Below are 22,262 nucleotides of genomic sequence, written 5' to 3' on the forward strand. Positions count from 1 at the left end.
TAATTAGATCAGCGAGCATCAAATGATTTGTAGGAATTTCACTTTTTCTTTGGGAAAACTCAATAAGAACTGGTAACGAATGAAACAAATACATGGAACCCTTTTAGGTCCACAGCCTGTCTTTGTGGACCAACTCACCAAGTCCTGGTCCACCGTGTTCCTCTTACTAAAAACTACGGCTGGGCGATATGTCTGAAAACTGTTTCGTGATTTAAGTGTTTTATATCAATGTATATCGACAATTATTAAGGAAAATTATATTAAAAGGAAACATTTTCATTTAAAAATTAACCTTCCTCTGATTATAATCCCCTCAGATATCAAGACAGAAAGGAAATGTCAACATAAGCAAGGAAAACAATCAATTTTAAAAAAAATTGTAAAGATCATATTGAACACTTAACAATAACCTCTTAAAATGAAGGTGAACAAATAAGGAATATCTAAGAAATGCTTAATAAAGTGTAACAAAATAGTACAAAGTGCAAAAATGTAAACACAGAGAAACTTGAGAATAACTCTTTTCTGCAGGTTTAGTGCCAGAAAGTTACAGCCGTGCTTTAAAGGGTGAGCGCGGCTAAGGTGGTGTGGCCTTAGCGCTCTTGGTGTGGACGAGCGCCTTGCAACACTACGGTCCGTTTTTTTAAAAATCCCAAAAATTGCCATAGTGTCGAGGTGTTTTTTCCCCCGTTTTATCCACAATTTCATCATTTTTACTTTCTCTTCTCACTCCATGCAAAGAATCAACCGCTAGACAACAAGATGGTGCAACCAAACTTGATAGTTGATACCGTTACCTGATTGGCTGTTACCACGTCACTCCCATTGACCAGTGATCACTTCCTGCGTTGCTTAATTACCAGAAAGCATGTGCCTTTGTTCATGCAACCAACCTTGCTTTACAACTTCCGCTTTCTTCAGACGAAGAAGGAAAGAAATAATCCAACCTTTTATCAATCTCATTTTTTATAGATATCGATATTGTGTCTATCGCGATAAATATATTGTTTTATCGCCCAGCCTTTCTAAAAAGTGCCTGTTTAAGTCAACATAAAATGTGAGATCCAAAAATGTCAATTCTATAAAAAGTTGGGTTCATTTATTACCATGGGTTGTAGAATACCTAACTTCATCATTAGGTGCCCACTTCAGTCGACATCACCACTTTTTTCGACATAGAAGTTTAGATCCAAAGGGGTTATTTCGGGATCCGTTTATGTTGACATGTGTTGTAGGATTGTCAATGTCATTATTGTCTCTAAACAGCGTAAAACGACACCAGCAACATAACTAGTGTCTAGTTACACAGCATTAAAACTTACTGCTCGGGAAAAATAAACTTGAAACGAAAAGCATGGCAGTATTAACCTGGATTAACCCATTTAAAAATATATATATTGTTAGCCACCGGAAGAAAGATCGCGCGTGTGCGAAAGGTGTTTGTTTTTATTGTAGTCCAAACGTACCAAAGAATTTGCGCAGCAGCTCTGTTAGATAAAAGTATAAAATGTCATATATAATACATGGAATATAAGACGCTATTTTTTTTCCTATGCTTTGAACCCTGCGGCCTATAAAAAAGTGTGGCTAATTCATGGACTTTTCTTCGCTTACGGCCATAATGTTTCGTAATCAACAAATAGTTTTCATAAAACACAGACAGACACTAAAAAGATGTGTTATTGTTTGTGCTATGACGCCATCTTTTGGGCGAGTTTGCGATGCTGGTTGAAAATGTGCTTCCTGTTTTGCGCCTCAAACCGGAAGTATATCCCGTTTCATCTACCACTGTATTAGTCTATAGCATTTCTGGTGGAAAGGATTCTTCATTCATCACTCCAAGCAACATTTGTAATTTTGACAATATAACTAAAACAATTATTACTTACTAAACCATGTCTGTAGAAGTGTTTTCATGCATATTATTTCATGCTATCATAATGTAATCAACTGCACTTTAAAAAATCCCTATTGTTCACAATCATTATGAGACAATAAGACAAAGGGTTTTGGGTTTTTTTGCATTCTAACATGTAAAAATCGGCTTTTTCTTGATGGCTAGCAATCAATTCTACCTCTAAATAACTTTAAAAATGCACTCAAAAACCGTCAACAATACTTAATTCGTTCCTTAACCTGTATAATAACCAAACTGTAGCGACATTGTTATTGTAAGAACTAACACTGAGGAACTCTTTTTCTAGCATAGTAACACAACGGCATGCTACGGTATTAGCCGTAAAATCTAACTATGGCAAGCGATAAGCTAGCTTCTACGATAATACGAAATGCGTTTGAGTTTGTAATGCACAACAGTGCGATAGGACACCAATCTGTACTGACGAGAAAACATGAACTAAGCTTATACTTTACAGTATCTGTAAAGTATTAGCCCACAATTCATGTTTTCTTTGTACACAGCTAGCCAGACAGCATATGTACTGTAGGTTTAGAAACACGCATGACGTACTGTGTGTATCATGATTTATATTTAAGTGTGACTCTCACGATGGACAGTCGTGCGTTTGGTCCAGTTGGCCAGGGACTTTTTTCCGGTTTATTTGGTTAAGCACTCCATTTATGTCAAAATAGCTGGTCTCCAAATTCCACATTGACAGCGTCAAAGTCACGCCGACCTAACTCTCTCAGATTCCATCTGCTCTAAGGTCTCACCCTTCCTTTATGCAGCAGTTCATCCTCTGTATATTCAGCTTCAAAAATATAAGATTGTGAATCCTCATTTGTCCAACAATAGTCATTTTTGTTGTCTGTTGTCGATTCTGGCATGATTAGAACACACACACGCGTTTGTAGGACATACATTTGTTGTCAGGAGTTGGAAGTGCGTTGCTCTGGAAACAGAAATCAATGCGCTGAAGAAATCAGTCCCAGCATTGATTAACATGATCAAAATACGGTAAATTTTGGACATATTACATATTGTTATGAACGTGTCTGTTACTACATTATATATATATACTTGCAGTGTGTATATAAAACGTTGATGGAGGGTTTTGAAGTTGTTTTAAAGGGCTTTGAAGGCTACAACGGTGACTCTTATTAGCCGCATCTTTCAAGCGTTTTTTTATCATCTTTAAAATTCGAAGAAAAAAATAAAAACTTGTGTTCATGTCTCTCATAAGGATTGTGTATAATAGGCAAAATTCTCAAAAAAGTGCAGTTCCCCTTTAAGATATCTCAATCAGACAAATGGTATTACCACCTTCTAGTGCTGCTTTACTGAAAGGAACCAGAACTCACTCATGTCAAAAGCATCTCTGTGAGCGTTTCCATTTGCAGCGACTGGGGGGCGGGGCTTATCCACATTGACGTAGGAGGGGTCATCAAACAGCTCTCGTCCTCCTTCCTTGGCACCTACTACAAGCAAAACACAAGGTGTATTTTTACTTTAATTTCCAATACGCTTACATTTTAACCCAGAGAAAAAAAAACATAGTACTGCATGGGATGACTTAAGTGAGAGAAACAAGGGGCTAATGCCAAAATTAAACATTTAATCCTTTTTGTTCTAAGCCTGAACGATAACCTTGACTTGTCCCGTCTGCTGCTCACCTGGCAGAGGCGGCAGAGGCTGCTTGTGAATGTCATTCTGACCCGGCTGTCCGTAAGGCTGCAAACACACAGACATCAAGAAATGATGAATAAAGAAAAACCCATCTCTCAGACTGGCTGACATACGCGGTTGTCGACGTAACCCAAAACAAAAATAGTCACTGCTGGCACATTGCCTTGCGACTTTGTCCAGAGACATAAGGAGAATTGGTGATAATTAAAGATTTTTTAACCTATGGCAGTTTGTTGACATGGGTTTACTACACTTTCTAAAAAACCTGCTGCAAATTCAGGAATTTTAGACTGCTACAACCACAAAAAAGCCTGTGAAATCCTGGAAGGAATGTTTAATGTAACTAGACAGTATGTTGTTGTTGCCGCTCAAACTGCTTATTAACAATGATGACACATGTCAACATAAATCGACCCACTTTTCATAAAGATTAACCCTTGCCTCTTAAATACTATCTCCACTAAAGTGATCAACCATTTACTTCAATCTAAGTGGAGACTTTTAAATATTATTACAAACCGGCAGGACCAGGACTTGAGTTGGTTGCCACTAACAGATTGTCAACATAAGCAGGATCAACTTAAGCATGTGCCACTGTAAAAAGAGCCTGCTGTACTGTATGTGTACAATGTTTACATCTGCTCTGCTGTAGGGCTTTCTCTGGCCAGTTAAAAAGCCCCTCATGGTTGCACTGATATCAAACAGAGCCTCAGCAGTTGCTATACAATTAAATATGCTCTTATCTCCTAAACGCAGGACCACAGGGGTTCTGTGTTTAATGCGTGAGTGATGCATGTGTCCGTGTGTCTCACCAGCGTGGCTCCTGGACGTGTTCTCATGTCAACCAGACCACCAGCGGGAGGTTGTTTACCAGGAAAATTATTATAGTAAGGGACATCAGGCAGGGGAACAGCCTCGTCATCTTCTTCCTCCCATGCAGAGCCATCAAATGGAGCCATTCTGGACAGTGTTGGATAGAAGAAAAAGATCCATACAAAGTCCATACAAAGAGTAGCTCATGTAATGTGAGCAAATATGGTCGTGGTTTATCTGTTTTCTATATTAGTTAAGTAGCGTTAATCCTACTCCTTCTCCAAATGTATTACTGATGAATCATTAATTTATTACAATAATGTGTGGCCATTTGCTGTGATTCAGTGTCATCATTTGTGAAAAGAATAGAGGATGTAGCATTTACCTGTCATGAGGCGTGACCAGTTTGGGCGGGTTCTTTAGGTACTGTTTGAAACGCAGTTCAAAGGCCTGGCCGATGGTGCTGATGACTTCCTGGGCTAAACCCTCAGAACATTCCAGAATATGACATGCTGCAATAGAGGAAGGAAACAGATTTGTACATATACGCACATTAATTAACAGTGCAATAACAGTGCAATACATTTTCATAACATGATCACTACTGCCTAGTTTCTCTTGTTATATTCTTATTTTTACTGTTATATTTGTATTGTTATTGTTGCTTTTTATTTTTATACTTATTGTTATATTTTCTATTTTATTTCCATTTATACCCCCTTTATTTATTTACTTTTTAAATTCGATCTCAATTCTGTACACTGCTGCTGGAATTAAAATTTTCCTGAGGGAATTCTCCTGAAGGAATCAATAAAGTACTATCTATCTATTAAAGAACTTTCAAAGACACACAGGCAGAAAACAAACCTATTATAAGCATCCCGAAAAGGCCGGCATTTTCCCCCTTGTCACTGTCATGTTTGAACACCATTGACACAGAATGGATGGACCAAAAGAGATCTGGCATTTTCCCACCTTTTAGTATTGTTAAGGCCATACAGTAACAGAGGTGTGTATTTCTTCAAATATTAGCTGATCCTCGGACCACCTCTCTTAATTATACAGATGCTTGCTTTACATTTAGAACATTCAGCACATAGGATTGCCTTTGCTAACCAAAACAGCAGCACATAACTGCATAAACCATCCCTGGAACGTATTAAAGTGTGGAGTTTTTGGCTGACTCTCAGATGTTGTGAACCAGTTCCTGAGCAGTGCAAAAGGTGATGACTAAATGGAAACAAAAGATATGGGTACCTCATGTATTAAGTGAGCGTCCACACAAAAACCTGGTGTACGCTTTTTCAGGGCAAGCTGAGATGTATCAAGAGTGACCTGAACATGGAACTGTGCAGTGCCTCATGCCAAACTCTTTCTTTACGTAAGCACATTTTGTACATGCTGTGGATACTTTGGCATCACACAGAGGTGGTCGTTTAACAATGTAAAAAGATCAAGGCAAGGACAGAAAATTTACTTTTTCTCTAATGCATTTAATGCTTCATATTTATATTCATATTTGTGATGGTGTCTATTAATTTATCTAGGTGATCATTGTGCCACCTATTTCTGTCACAATGTGTTCCTGTGACTCCAGCACAGCTCGGCCAGTTGGGCAGACAGCTGCAGCAGCCGGTAGTTGTGGCACCTTAGTAGTTGCGGAGCAATGGCCCGACTTTGTGTCACGTGGCTGCTACTGCAAGTAGCTTTCCTGGGTTGTAATAATGAATTGAGTAATCAAACAAGAGTCAAAGTCTTTTGTATCCTTTTTGATATGCTGGATTGTATAAATATAGAAGATTTCAAACCAAATATTATATAATTTCTAATCTGTCTGTGAGCAGGCTACTTTATAAACACATTTTGTTGTAAATTACACACATTATATTTATACTGGGGGTAATCAGAGTCACCCACATGTGCTCATACCTCTCCTTAAGTTTTACGTATCATTGCATCGACTATCTTTTTAAACAGGATGAACACTACTTTATCACTGGTCCTCTTGCCTCTTTTGGCTACACCCATCTTCTTCTTCACCTTCTTTCTGATGTAGTACCACTTATTTATTCCTTGGTGGGGTTCTCTGACGTCACAGCATTGACAGCTTAGCACACTTTATCCCACTCAACCCTCTTTAGTTTGCTAAAAAAACACCTGAGGATAGCGTGCAAAAAAGTATATTTTGTCGGTGAATTCTGATTGTGCAGAGTGTGGGATCTCAGGTGCATGTCTAATTCAAATATAATTTGTGTATTTCAATGGGGGCGAGGACATGGAGTGGCCAGCTACAATCCAAATGTGCGCTCAATTCCAAGTTAATTGGGATGTAAAAAAGAAAAGTGCTTGGATTAATGCGTGCACACACTAATACATCTGAAACTGTTTTTGTGTACGATGTTTTCTGGATTTGAGTGTACACCATTCTTAGTATGAAATCCACACAACTCTTAATACATGAGGTCCCAGGCCCATTTGCTTTTGTGGTTGCTCCAGTCACTTCATTTATTTATTTTCCCGTATGAATCGGTATCGTGTTAATTCTGTAGTAATATTAAAGGGGAACTGCACTCTTTTTTAAAATGTTGCCTATCGTTTACAATCATTATTAAGAAAACATGACGGCGGATGTATTTAAAAACATTTTTTAAAAAAAAAGTCTTTTAACTCAAAAATAGGCATAAATACAGCTGAGCCAATGGGAGGTCCTCTATTCCGGCCATAAAACCCAATAAAAAAACATCCAAAAACCGCCAACAATATATATTTACATTTCGTGACTTGAATATTAACCAAGTATTAGTGATATTGTTATTATAAGCGCTAACGCAGACAAAGTATTTATAGCGGCGCCGTGATCACGAGCTTGTGTGCCAATGTTGATATGATCGACTGATCAGCTGCTTCCTCGTTTCATTGCTCGTCAAACTTTATTGTAGATCATAAATCATGCCTCTCACCTGGATAGTAGAAGGACGAGGACGTATACCGACAAGTTGGTAGACTTTTACAGACAATTTAGACCCCGGAATGGCGAGAACGACACAAGAAGACGCTTGGTTCCATCCCACTTTTCTATGCGAAGATTATGAGTCATTCTTAATTTAAATGGGAATATATGAACATCCGAACAGCCTGCATCCTAATGACAGCAGACATTGTACAGTAAGTGATGTTTTATTATGTTTGTTGGCTCTCATGAAGTCTGCAGTGAGAAGTAAATGTTGTTTAAAAAAAAAGCAGACTTAGAGATGCGTTTTGGAAATTAATGCGCCACGTATACTTAAAATTAGCAAAATACATACATTTTAAAAGGTTATTATGTGACATTACATAAATACTTACATTATGCATATAAATATTTAATGGAGGTGTTTTGATGTTTTTAAGGGCTTTTTAGGCAGGATAGAGCATGTTCCATAAGCTCAATTGTAAGCGGTCTTTTGATCGCATTTATTAATATGTAGAATGCATTAAAAAAAACTACCGTCGTCATGCATTTCATAATGATTGTGAATGATAGACACATTTCCAAAAAAAAGTGCAGTTCCCTTTAAAAACACAATTGTGATGCATAGCATGTAGTTAATGTGCATGCTTACTACTCAGATTGCAAAGGATTGTGGGATTTCTGTAGGTGTGTAGCATTGGTGCCAAAGGGTAAAGGTTAAAGGGGCGATAATGAAACAGATGTATTGACAGATATCCTTGAAGACTTAAAAGGAGCCATATGTAAGAATTGCATGTCAAGTCATCATTAAATGGCCCTGATATGTCAAAAGGCATTAATAAATCATGTTCTTTTCGAATACCTCTATAACTGATAACAGTAGTTCAGCCGGGATATGCTCATTTCAAAATTAGATTTAGAGCCCCGAAATCGTGTTGTTTTCATTTCGATGTCCCGCCCTCCACCGTTTTAACCAATTAGAAAGTCTGTGAGTGTGTTACATCCAGGTTGTCAGTTACAAGCCGCCATTTTTTTTCTAGCCACTGCCCCTGGTAAAGTCACTAAACATGTCAGACCTTAGTAAATCTAAAAGGCCTTGTTATGATTCTCAACTTATTCATAACAAAGACAGAAACAAAACAAGGATTTGTATCGGGATGCCTTTGAAAGATAGAGACGATTGAAGGCGGAGAAGATTTTTTCATCTGACGCCAAACTTGCCACATTGCCATGACGGCTGTCCTGGCAATGTGAAACGTATGGAGACAGCCAAATCTCATGATAAAATAATTCCTCATTCGTGTTTGCATATTGTGGACTACATGTACCAAGTTATATGGCAGTCTAAAACGTTTGAAACAGTAGCCTATAGGCATACCTTGGTAAAATGTCTCCTCTTTAGTTTAAGGCGTACATTACGCTGCTCAGCATGCTCTACTTATTTTCATAAGTATAACCATTGCTAGCATTGGTTGTAGTTCGTTTTAGTCTTTGTTTTCTGATAGTACTGACAATAACCATATGATTGTCATTTGTTGTGATACTGTACGCAGACACGACGTACTTCTTCCTGAATATAGCCTAATTTCTGTGTAAAATGTGTTGGTCAGAGATTTGTTACTGACAAAACGCCTATCTATTCAGCTATTAGGGTCCAAACACCTCAACCCGAAGTAAGAGGCAGAGGAAGTTTGAAGTTCCTTGGAGTAGCTCAGTCGATCGAGCTGGATTCGGGTGCGTATGTGGCAACCTCAGTCAGGGAGAGGGGGAGGGGACTACAGAGTTTTGACCGTGATTGCAAACACATTTCTGGCCAGATTTTTACATATGGCTTCTTTAAGTATTATGGCATATACTGATGAGGCGTAACTACCAGATCACTAATATGTTTACTACGATCTGAAAAAACTTAAGGAAGCAGCTTTTGGAAACTACTTTAAACCAGCTGAGAGATGACATAGCCTACGATGCCACGACACAGAAGGTAACACAGTAATAACTTACATAACTTCCAGGTTTGTATTAACTTGAACCCTGGCAACACATAATTGCAGGCGCCCAGGCAACAAAATGTTGGCAAAAGGCAAGCACTTTGACTTTAAGGTCTGTCTTTTTTGTTTGTTTCGACGTCGAAACATTATTACCAACGATAATCGCAATATGCTGATATGTGAACAAGAATATGCCTATTGCAAAAAGATGCAAGTTTTCTGAATATTTACACAACTAAAATAAATACAGGAATATTGTGTGCATGTAAACGTAGTGATTGTGTTAGAATGGACTGAATAATCCATTCATCTTTAAGAATTGTGTCCATTACGAGGAGCTGACTGTTGGTTTAGCTTTGGTCTTGAAGTGACTGAGGCAAAAGTACACCAGTGGAACTTCGATTTACGAACTTAAAGGCCTACTGAAACCCACTACTACCGACCACGCAGTCTGATAGTTTATATATCAATGATGAAATCTTAACATTATAACACATGCCAATACGGCCGGGTTAACTTATAAAGTGACATTTTAAATTTGCCGCTAAACTTCCGGTTCGAAACGCCTCTGAGGATGACGTATGCGTGTGACGTAGCCCGGCGAACACGGGTATGCCTTCCACATTGAAGCCGATACGAAAAAGCTCTGTTTTCATTTCATAATTCCACAGTATTCTGGACATCTGTGTTCGTGAATCTGTTTCAATCATGCTCATTGCATTATGGAGAAGGAAGCCAAGCAAGCAAAGAAGAAAGTTGTCGGTGCGAAATGGACGTATTTTTCGAACGTAGTCAGCCACAACAGTACACAGCCGGCGCTTCTTTGTTTACATTCCCGAAAGATGCAGTCAAGATGGAAGAACTCGGATAACAGAGACTCTAACCAGGAGGACTTTTGATTTGGATACACAGACGCCTGTAGGGAACTGGGACAACACAGACTCTTACCAGGATTACTTTGATTTGGATGACAAAGACGCAGACGTGCTACTGTGAGTATGCAGCTTCGGCTTTTTTTTGCGTATGTACGTAACTTTTTTTAAATATATAAGCTTTATGAACCTTGGGTTAGGTGAACGGTCTTTTGGGCTGAGTGATTGTGTGTGTTGATCATGTGTTTGAATTGTATTGGCGTGTTCTATGGAGCTAGGAGCTAGCAGAGGAGCTAGGAGCTAGCATAACACGTACCGTACCGTACGTGCGCGTCACGTACGTAACTTTTTAAAAATATATAAGCTTTATGAACCTTGGGTTAGGTGAACGGTCTTTTGGGCTGAGTGATTGTGTGTGTTGATCAGGTGTTTGAATTGTATTGGCGTGTTCTATGGAGCTAGGAGCTAGCAGAGGAGCTAGGAGCTAGCATAACAAACACGCAGGTGTTATTATGCAGGATTAATTTGTGGCATATTAAATATAAGCCTGGTTGTGTTGTGGCTAATAGAGTATATATATGTCTTGTGTTTATTTACTGTTGTAGTCATTCCCAGCTGAATATCAGGTACCGTGAGTATGCAGCCTTGGCTGCTAAACATTCGATAACTTGACCGTATGTGCGCGTCACGTACGTAACTTTTTAAAAATATATAAGCTTTATGAACCTTGGGTTAGGTAAACGGTCTTTTGGGCTGAGTGATTGTGTGTGTTGATCAGGTGTTTGAATTGTATTGGCGTGTTCTATGGAGCTAGGAGCTAGCAGAGGAGCTAGGAGCTAGCATAACAAACACGCAGGTGTTTTTATGCAGGATTAATTTGTGGCATATTAAATATAAGCCTGGTTGTGTTGTGGCTAATAGAGTATATATATGTCTTGTGTTTATTTACTGTTGTAGTCATTCCCAGCTGAATATCAGGTCACCCCCGGCTCTCACAGCATCTTCCCTATCTGAATAGCTTCAACTCCCCACTAGTCCTTCACTTGCACTTTACTCATCCACAAATCTTTCATCCTCGCTCAAATTAATGGGGAAATTGTCGCTTTCTCGGTCCGAATCTCTCTCACTTCATGCGGCCATCATTGTAAACAATAGGGAACTTTGCGTATATGTTCAACTGACTACGTCACGCTACTTCCGGTAGGTGCAAGCCTTTTTTTTATCAGATACCAAAAGTTGCAATCTTTATCGTCGTTGTTCTATACTAAATCCTTTCAGCAAAAATATGGCAATATCGCGAAATGATCAAGTATGACACATAGAATAGATCTGCTATCCCCGTTTAAATAAAAAAAATTCATTTCAGTAGGCCTTTAATTGGTTCTTGAACAGGGTAAATAGAAAAATTTGTTAAGTGAAGCAAGATTTCTCCATAAGAAAACAAGGTAAATATCAATAATGGGTTACAGCTTTGACAAAAATCCAAATTTTTGTGAAGATCTATACACTTTCAACATGATATAAAGTGCTATACAATACTGTATATCAAACAAACATAACAAGGAGGTGATGGATCAACTATCTATTCAATAACACGCCAAAACGTCAACAACAAGAAGCTAAACTGTCTTCCGAATGCGCTGTTCTGCCAACACGCGTACTCACACAGAAGTCCTTTTGGTGCCCTGACAAACAATCAAAAATCACAAAAATCCTTAACTTTAAAGGCCTACTGAAATGAGATTTTCTTATTTAAACGGGGATAGCAGGTCCATTCTGTGTCATACTTGATCATTTCGCGGTATTGCCATATTTTTGCTGAAAGGATTTAGTAGAGAACATCGACGATAAAGTTTGCAACTTTTGGTCGCTGATAAAAAAGCCTTGCCTGTACCGGAAGTAGCGTGACGTCACAGGTTGTGGAGCGCCTCACATCTGCACATTGTTTACAATCATGGCCAGCAGCAGCGAGAGCAATTCGGACCGAGAAAGCGACGATTTCCCCATTAATTTGAGCGAGGATGAAAGATTCGTGGATGAGGAAAGTGAGCGTGAAGGACTAGAGGGCAGTGGAAGCGATTCAGATAGGGAAGATGCTGTGAGAGGCGGGTGGGACTTGATATTCAGCTGGGAATGACTAAAACAGTAAATAAACACAAGTCATATATATACTCTATTAGCCACAACACAACCAGGCTTATATTTAATATGCCACAAATTAATCCCGCATAACAAACACCTCCCCCCTCCCGTCCATATAACCTGCCAATACAACTCAAACACCTGCACAACACACTCAATCCCACAGCCCAAAGTACCATTCACCTCCGCACATACAGCACATATATTTCCCCAAAGTTACGTACGTGACATGCACATAGCGGCACGCACGGACGGGCAAGCGATCAAATGTTTGGAAGCCAAAGCTGCGTTCTCACGGTACCGCGTATCCAACTCAAAGTCCTCCTGGTAAGAGTCTCTGTTGTCCCAGTTCTCCACAAGCCAATGGTAAAGCTTGACTGTCATCCTTCGGGAATGTAAACAATGAAACACCGGCTACGTGTTTGTGTTGCTGCAGCCGGCCGCTAATACACCGCTTCCCACCTACAGCTTTCTTCTTTGCTATCTCCATTGTTCTTTAAACAAATTGCAAAAGATTCACCAACACAGATGTCCAGAATACTGTGGAATTTTGCGATGAAAACAGACGACTTAATAGCTGGCCACAATGGTGTCCCAAAATGTCAGCTACAGTCCGTGACGTCACGCGCAAACGTCATCATACCGAGACGTTTTCAGCAGGATATTTCACAGGAAATTTAAAATTGCACTTTACTAATCTAACCCGGCCGTATTGGCATGTGTTGCAATGTTGCGTGGTCGGTAGTAGTGGGTTTCAGTAGGCCTTTAAAAACCATATCGCTATAATAATATACATTTAAAAGGGTAAAATCTACTTTAATGTCATCGGCAAAGGAGCAGCTGATGAGAGAAGAGAGAAAAAAGAGCAGGCACAGGGAGAAAGAAGAGCTCAGTGTGGAGAATGGAATCTGTTTCTAGAAAAGTCTGATCTCATCACTATTAAAAACCTGCTGTGGTAAGAAACCGGCTTCCTCAATCTCTTCAGTACGAGCAAGCACAAAATAGAATGGCTGCCAGCGGGACACAAAATAAATGAATGAAGCGTTTGTACACAGAGTCTTGGTTCGCATACAGAGGCATACTTGGTTTAAACTAATAGTTGGTAAACCGAAAAGTCCGCAAACAGAGGGGTTCATGAATCGAAGTACTGTACTTGGCTGCAACCAGCAGAGGAGCTGTTGACTCAGTCTCAACTGGTTTTAGTTAGAATCAGTTTGGACTGCCGCAGAAAGATGTGTTATGCTTTTTAATTCTCTTTGTTTATATTTGGCCCTCCCTCACAAACACATTATGATGGCACTGTCTGTGTAGCTTATCTGTAAATCAATAAGTTCATGTTTTGTTGCTGAATAAGGCTTAAAAACTTGAGATAAATTTGAACATTTTAATGTCACAAACAAAGGAGCCTATGCCCATACATATGTTAAAGGCCTACTGAAATGAATTTTTTTTATTTAAACGGGGATAGCAGATCTATTCTATGTGTCATACTTGATCATTTCGCGATATTGCCATATTTTTGCTGAAAGGATTTAGTATAGAACAACGACGATAAAGATTGCAACTTTTGGTATCTGATAAAAAAAAGGCTTGCACCTACCGGAAGTAGCGTGACGTAGTCAGTTGAACATATACGCAAAGTTCCCTATTGTTTACAATGATGGCCGCATGAAGTGAGAGAGATTCGGACCGAGAAAGCGACAATTTCCCCATTAATTTGAGCGAGGATGAAAGATTTGTGGATGAGTAAAGTGCAAGTGAAGGACTAGTGGGGAGTTGAAGCTATTCAGATAGGGAAGATGCTGTGAGAGCCGGGGGTGACCTGATATTCAGCTGGGAATGACTACAACAGTAAATAAACACAAGACATATATATACTCTATTAGCCACAACACAACCAGGCTTATATTTAATATGCCACAAATTAATCCTGCATAAAAACACCTGCGTGTTTGTTATGCTAGCTCCTAGCTCCTCTGCTAGCTCCTAGCTCCATAGAACACGCCAATACAATTCAAACACCTGATCAACACACACAATCACTCAGCCCAAAAGACCGTTTACCTAACCCAAGGTTCATAAAGCTTATATATTTTTAAAAAGTTACGTACGTGACGCGCACATACGGTCAAGTTATCGAATGTTTAGCAGCCAAGGCTGCATACTCACGGTACCTGATATTCAGCTGGGAATGACTACAACAGTAAATAAACACAAGACATATATATACTCTATTAGCCACAACACAACCAGGCTTATATTTAATATGCCACAAATTAATCCTGCATAATAACACCTGCGTGTTTGTTATGCTAGCTCCTAGCTCCTCTGCTAGCTCCTAGCTCCATAGAACACGCCAATACAATTCAAACACCCGATCAACACACACAATCACTCAGCCCAAAAGACCGTTCACCTAACCCAAGGTTCATAAAGCTTATATATTTTTAAAAAGTTACGTACGTGACGCGCACTTACGGTACGGTACGTGTTATGCTAGCTCCTAGCTCCTCTGCTAGCTCCTAGCTCCATAGAACACGCCAATACAATTCAAACACATGATCAACACACACAATCACTCAGCCCAAAAGACCGTTCACCTAACCCAAGGTTCATAAAGCTTATATATTTTAAAAAAGTTACGTACATACGCAAAAAAAAGCCAAAGCTGCATACTCACAGTAGCACGTCTGCGTCTTTGTCATCCAAATCAAAGTAATCCTGGTAAGAGTCTGTGTTGTCCCAGTTCTCTACAGGCGTCTGTGTATCCAAATCAAAAGTCCTCCTGGTTAGAGTCTCTGTTATCCGAGTTCTTCCATCTTGACTGCATCTTTCGGGAATGTAAACAAAGAAGCGCCGGCTGTGTACTGTTGTGGCTGACTACGTTCGAAAAATACGTCCATTTCGCACCGACAACTTTCTTCTTTGCTTGCTTGGCTTCCTTCTCCATAATGCAATGAACATGATTGAAACAGATTCACGAACACAGATGTCCAGAATACTGTGGAATTATGAAATGAAAACAGAGCTTTTTCGTACCGGCTTCAATGTGGAAGGCATACCCGTGTTCGCCGGGCTACGTCACGCGCATACGTCATCCTCAGAGGCGTTTCGAACCGGAAGTTTAGCGGCAAATTTAAAATGTCACTTTATAAGTTAACCCGGCCGTATTGGCATGTGTTATAATGTTAAGATTTCATCATTGATATATAAACTATCAGACTGCGTGGTCGGTAGTAGTGGGTTTCAGTAGGCCTTTAACACTGAGTTTTGCATTACGGCCAATTATGCAAATGAAACAATGTGTAATATCTAATATAAACCCAATGCTACAGACACATTGCGGTCCTTTGGGTCACACTGAGTTGTGCTTGATAATATTCCTTGTTATTTAGTTTTTAATTGTGTTATTTTATTGATTATATTTACAGTTCCGTATTTTTCGGACTATATGGGGCAGGTAAAATCTTTAAATTTTCTCAAGAATCGACAATGCGCCTTATTACCCAGTGCGCCTTGTGTATGAATCAATTGTATATGGTACATGGTGTAATGATAAGTGTGACCAGCAGATGGCAGTCACACATAAAAGATATGTGTGGACTGCAGGTTGAATGAAGCCTGTTCAATAAATGATTAGCAAGTAAGACCAAAACTTTTAAGTTTCATTCCGAACATATAACATTACACACGGCGCTCAAAAATCTGTCAGAATTTTTTAGTACGAGTCGACTTTGGTATTCGGTGCATTAAAGCTACTGTAGTCAGACGTACTGTGTGATTCAACATACGGGTATTATTATGGTGTATGTATAAGGACCCCAAAATGGCCCCTATTAGGAGACAATATCTGGCATTTTGTTTTGCAATATTACACAAAACCAACTTTTGTTTACCTTTTGGTACCTGCTATTTAGGATCTGCATAAACCCCGGGAAATTTGCGTGCGTGCGCCATTGTAGTCCGCACCTTAGTCAAAAATAAGCTCCTATCGTCTTGTTGTGGGGCATTTATCTTCCGCTATTGCCATTTCTAATACAAAGTAGCATACAGTTCGAACTTATATCTGTCAGTAGACTCGCTATGGAAGCGTTAAAAACTACCGGTACATCAAAGATGATGGGGATTGGATGCTGTCGAAGTGGAGGCATGTAAATAAGACAAAACGGCGCGTCCTGAAGAGTCGGTCAGAAAGCGGTCTGCAAAACATAATCTATGCAAAATGCTGAACAAAGAACCACCATTACATGTTACGTAGGCCACAATAAATTATTTTTAATGTAGAAAAAAAAATTACAATTTTGGCGCCTTAAGTCGTGTGTATGAAAATAGACCTGAAAAGACCCACTCATCTGCAGTGGGCCTTGTAATTCCGGTGCAACTTATAGTCTGAAAAATACAGTATTTTAAATGTGCTTTGAATATATTGACATTAAATGTATATTGTCATTTAAAAATTAACTAACAACACTAATGTGCTGCAGTACTGTGGTTGGGAATTACTGAAGAACCATACTGTATGTTAGCTCAAAATAATTGTAATCACTTTTTTCCAGTTCAGTCGACTTTGCTCTGTAATGTTTAACTGTGTAGGTCACATTCACAAGGTAATTACTTAATTAAATACATTTAAAAGGATTAATTGTAATAGAACAATTTATTCAGTAAAAGGACTTATTTTCAAGGTTTGCTGAACAGGCAATGCTTTGCGATAAGAATGAAGAGAAGACTTTTGTTCTGCTCACCTCTCTGGTTGACAGGGTCTTTGGCCACATATGCTACGTACTCAGCCGTGTCCTGTGGGAAACAAGGGGAGACGATTTAGGGGAGAAACGTCAATACAGGAGGAAGAAGTCAAGTGTAGGTTTGTGACAGAAAAGTCAATAAGAACAAAGACAAAAAAGCAATCCTCTAGTCGTAACACAAAGTTAGAGAAACATACACAGAGCTGAAAGAGAGATAACGAGGGGTAATAATAAGATCAAGCTGGAGTGAGCGGTAATCATTGGAATAAAAGATGACAGAAGGCAGGAAGGCAGGACGGATAAGCAGGCTGGAGAAAGATGGAAAAAGACCAGAGAGAGAGAGAGAGAAAGAGCGAGAGAGGGGCTCGGGTGACTCACTGGGTCTCCTCCAGAGGCAAAGGAGATGGACTGCATGTGATGATTGGCGATTATCTGTGGAGGAAAAGAAGGATGAGGAGGAGAAGAGACATGGATGGCATGTGGGAAGGGAGATGAGAGCATGTGAATGGGGAGACAAATGTGGACTCATTACTACCAGGAGGAGTGTTTGGTTTTTCCCTCAGTGAGTGCCAACGACTGCAGCAGCGACAGAACACTAAAGAGGACGCGTGGAGCATCTTTTGAAGTGTTACAAACATAATGGATGACGGATCAATACCGGTATTTAACACTTGACAATTCTCTCTGCTCTCAGTGTTTAGCCTGAAGCTTTGTTTGTGAATGACTACAAGCTGCACGGCCTGTTTGTGTTTAAAAAAAGCACACGTTGCACTGATATCTCCTACTGTCTTAAAGAGACATAAAAACAGCGTTTGCAAAGTAAAGGAGGATTCACAGGAATTAATATGAAATTGGGGAAAAAAACCCTCATAGCACGGTTATCAACAAAAATATTGAATAAGAAAAACAAATAGCTGGACTGTTCATTAGGGGTGAAACGATTAGTCGACATAAAATTATCGACAATAGTCGTGTTTTTCCGGCCCGAAGTGTGTCAGTCGCAAAAACATCGCCAGTGATATCATGCAATGTGTGAGGATATTTCCTCTTATTTTTGTTAAAAACATTAATACCTTGCTAATTTTGCAAAGCGGGCCTTGTTTTAATGGCAGTATATTTATGATACGCGAGCATTTAAAGCGGAGACATGATGTCAGATGTCTGGAGGGAGGATGTGCACACAGCCTCGGTAATAGTACCTTGCTAGCTAGAGTGAGACGAAGTTGTGTGAAAAATTACTTCTACTATCATTTTAGCCAACGTCAGTCAGCTAAACTTTGTCTACACCAATACATGTACCTTTTAAAGCAGCGCAAATTTGCAATGGCGTAAAAAAAAGCACTTTAACAAACGCGAACCGTGCGTGCATTTTTGTATTTGTTACCTTTTTGAGACCTCCAAAAATTGCCTCCCTCTTTAGGACCAACATGGAAGCTGGAACGCAAATGGCGTGCGACTAAACTTGAGGTTTTCCATCAAGCATGGTGTGATAGTTTAATAACTTATAAACGCATGCTTACCTCAGCTAAAGCTAAATATTACTCAAATCTCATCCACCTCAACAAAAATGATCCTAAATTTCTGTTTAGTACAGTAGCATCGCTAACCCAACAAGGGACTTCTCCCAGTAGCTCCACCCACTCAGCAGATGACTTTATGAATTTCTTTAATAGGAAAATTGAAGTCATTAGAAAAGAGATTAAAGACAATGCATCTCAGCTACAACTGGGTTCTATTAACACAAATACGACTGTATATACGATGGACACTGCCCTCCAAAATAGTTTCTCTCTCTTTGATGAAATAACATTGGAGGAATTGTCAAAATGTGTAAATGGGACAAAACAAACAACATGTTTACTTGACCCAATTCCTGGGAAGCTAATCAAGGAGCTTTTTGTATTATTAGGTCCATCAGTATTAAATATTATAAACTTATCACTTTCCTCTGGCACTGTTCCCCTAGCATTCAAAAAAGCGGTTATTCATTCTCTACTCAAAAGACCTAACCTCGATCCTGATCTCCTGGTAAACTACCGGCCGGTGTCCCACTTTCCGTTTATCTCGAAAATCCTCGAAAAAATTGTAGCACAGCAGCTAAATGAACACTTAGCGTCTAACAATCTCTGTGAACCTTTTCAATCCGGTTTCAGGGCAAATCACTCTACGGAGACAGCCCTCGCAAAAATGACTAATGATCTATTGCTAACGATGGATTCTGATGCTTCATCTATGTTGCTGCTTCTTGATCTTAGCGCCGCTTTCGATACTGTTGATCATAATATTTTATTAGAGCGTATCAAAACGCGTATTGGGATGACAGACTTAGCCTTGTCTTGGTTTAACTCTTATCTTACTGACAGGATGCAGTGTGTCTCCCATAACAATGTGACCTCGGACTATGTTAAGGTAACGTGCGGAGTTCCCCAGGGTTCGGTTCTTGGCCCTGCACTCTTTAGTATTTACATGCTGCCGCTAGGTGACATCATACGCAAATACGGTGTTAGCTTTCACTGTTATGCTGATGACACCCAACTCTACGTGCCCCTAAAGCTGACCAACACGCCGGATTGTAGTCAGCTGGAGGCGTGTCTTAATGAAATGAAACAATGGATGTCCGCTAACTTTTTGCAACTCAACGCTAAGAAAACGGAAATGCTGATTATCGGTCCTGCTCAACACCGACATCTATTTAAAAATACCACCTTAACATTTGACAACCAAACAATTAAACAAGGTGACTCTGTAAAGAATCTGGGTATTATCTTCGACCCAACTCTCTCGTTTGAGTCGCACATTAAAGGCCTACTGAAATGAATTTTTTTTATTTAAACGGGGATAGCAGATCTATTCTATGTGTCATACTTGATCATTTCGCGATATTGCCATATTTTTGCTGAAAGGATTTAGTATAGAACAACGACGATAAAGATTGCAACTTTTGGTATCTGATAAAAAAAAGGCTTGCACCTACCGGAAGTAGCGTGACGTAGTCAGTTGAACATATACGCAAAGTTCCCTATTGTTTACAATGATGGCCGCATGAAGTGAGAGAGATTCGGACCGAGAAAGCGACAATTTCCCCATTAATTTGAGCGAGGATGAAAGATTTGTGGATGAGTAAAGTGCAAGTGAAGGACTAGTGGGGAGTTGAAGCTATTCAGATAGGGAAGATGCTGTGAGAGCCGGGGGTGACCTGATATTCAGCTGGGAATGACTACAACAGTAAATAAACACAAGACATATATATACTCTATTAGCCACAACACAACCAGGCTTATATTTAATATGCCACAAATTAATCCTGCATAAAAACACCTGCGTGTTTGTTATGCTAGCTTCTAGCTCCTCTGCTAGCTCCTAGCTCCATAGAACACGCCAATACAATTCAAACACCCGATCAACACACACAATCACTCAGCCCAAAAGACCGTTCACCTAACCCAAGGTTCATAAAGCTTATATATTTAAAAAAAGTTACGTACGTGACGCGCACATACGGTCAAGTTATCGAATGTTTAGCAGCCAAGGCTGCATACTCACGGTACCTGATATTCAGCTGGGAATGACTACAACAGTAAATAAACACAAGACATATATATACTCTATTAGCCACAACACAACCAGGCTTATATTTAATATGCCACAAATTAATCCTGCATAATAACACCTGCGTGTTTGTTATGCTAGCTCCTAGCTCCTCTGCTAGCTCCTAGCTCCATAGAACACGCCAATACAATTCAAACACCCGATCAACACACACAATCACTCAGCCCAAAAGACCGTTCACCTAACCCAAGGTTCATAAAGCTTATATATTTTTAAAAAGTTACGTACGTGACGCGCACGTACGGTACGGTACGTGTTATGCTAGCTCCTAGCTCCTCTGCTAGCTCCTAGCTCCATAGAACACGCCAATACAATTCAAACACATGATCAACACACACAATCACTCAGCCCAAAAGACCGTTCACCTAACCCAAGGTTCATAAAGCTTATATATTTAAAAAAAAGTTACGTACATACGCAAAAAAAAGCCAAAGCTGCATACTCACAGTAGCACGTCTGCGTCTTTGTCATCCAAATCAAAGTAATCCTGGTAAGAGTCTGTGTTGTCCCAGTTCTCTACAGGCGTCTGTGTATCCAAATCAAAAGTCCTCCTGGTTAGAGTCTCTGTTATCCGAGTTCTTCCATCTTGACTGCATCTTTCGGGAATGTAAACAAAGAAGCGCCGGCTGTGTACTGTTGTGGCTGACTACGTTCGAAAAATACGTCCATTTCGCACCGACAACTTTCTTCTTTGCTTGCTCGGCTTCCTTCTCCATAATGCAATGAACATGATTGAAACAGATTCACGAACACAGATGTCCAGAATACTGTGGAATTATGAAATGAAAACAGAGCTTTTTCGTATCGGCTTCAATGTGGAAGGCATACCCGTGTTCGCCGGGCTACGTCACACGCATACGTCATCCTCAGAGGCGTTTCGAACCGGAAGTTTAGCGGCAAATTTAAAATGTCACTTTATAAGTTAACCCGGCCGTATTGGCATGTGTTATAATGTTAAGATTTCATCATTGATATATAAACTATCAGACTGCGTGGTCGGTAGTAGTGGGTTTCAGTAGGCCTTTAAGAGTGTTACTAAAACGGCCTTCTTTCATCTCCGTAATATCGCTAAAATTCGTCCCATTTTGTCCACAAGCGATGCTGAGATCATTATCCATGCGTTCGTTACATCTCGTCTCGATTACTGTAACGTTTTATTTTCGGGCCTCCCTATGTCTAGCATTAAAAGATTACAGATGGTACAAAATGCGGCTGCTAGACTTTTGACAAAAACAAGAAAGTTTGATCATATTACGCCTATACTGGCTCACTTGCACTGGCTTCCTGTGCACCTAAGATGCGACTTTAAGGTTTTACTACTTACGTATAAAATACTACACGGTCAAGCTCCTGCCTATCTTGCCGATTGTATTGTACCATATGTCCCGGCAAGAAATCTGCGTTCAAAGAACTCCGGCTTATTAGTGATTCCCAGAGCCCAAAAAAAGTCTGCGGGCTATAGAGCGTTTTCTATTCGGGCTCCAATACTATGGAATGCCCTCCCGGTAAAAGTTAGAGATGCTACCTCAGTAGAAGCATTTAAGTCTCATCTTA

At 39.7% G+C, this 22,262-nt stretch overlaps 1 protein-coding gene across 6 annotated transcripts in view; it reads right to left on the reverse strand.

Annotated features, from left to right (window-relative positions):
* shc1 (SHC (Src homology 2 domain containing) transforming protein 1) overlaps window positions 1–22,262 on the reverse strand; it is a 95,208-nt gene that overhangs the window by 10,633 nt on the left and 62,313 nt on the right. For all 6 annotated transcript variants that reach the window (XM_062029935.1, XM_062029936.1, XM_062029934.1 and 3 more), the window contains 6 exons: window positions 17,478–17,531; window positions 17,100–17,151; window positions 4,785–4,911; window positions 4,399–4,546; window positions 3,574–3,631; window positions 3,262–3,378 (listed from right to left, as the gene is read on the reverse strand). In XM_062029935.1, the coding sequence (XP_061885919.1) occupies window positions 3,262–3,378; window positions 3,574–3,631; window positions 4,399–4,546; window positions 4,785–4,911; window positions 17,100–17,151; window positions 17,478–17,531 (556 nt within the window). The remainder of the gene's footprint in view (window positions 1–3,261; window positions 3,379–3,573; window positions 3,632–4,398; window positions 4,547–4,784; window positions 4,912–17,099; window positions 17,152–17,477; window positions 17,532–22,262) is intronic.

This window comes from Entelurus aequoreus, linkage group LG20 (assembly GCF_033978785.1).
Source record: "Entelurus aequoreus isolate RoL-2023_Sb linkage group LG20, RoL_Eaeq_v1.1, whole genome shotgun sequence".
Lineage (NCBI taxonomy): Eukaryota > Metazoa > Chordata > Actinopteri > Syngnathiformes > Syngnathidae > Entelurus > Entelurus aequoreus.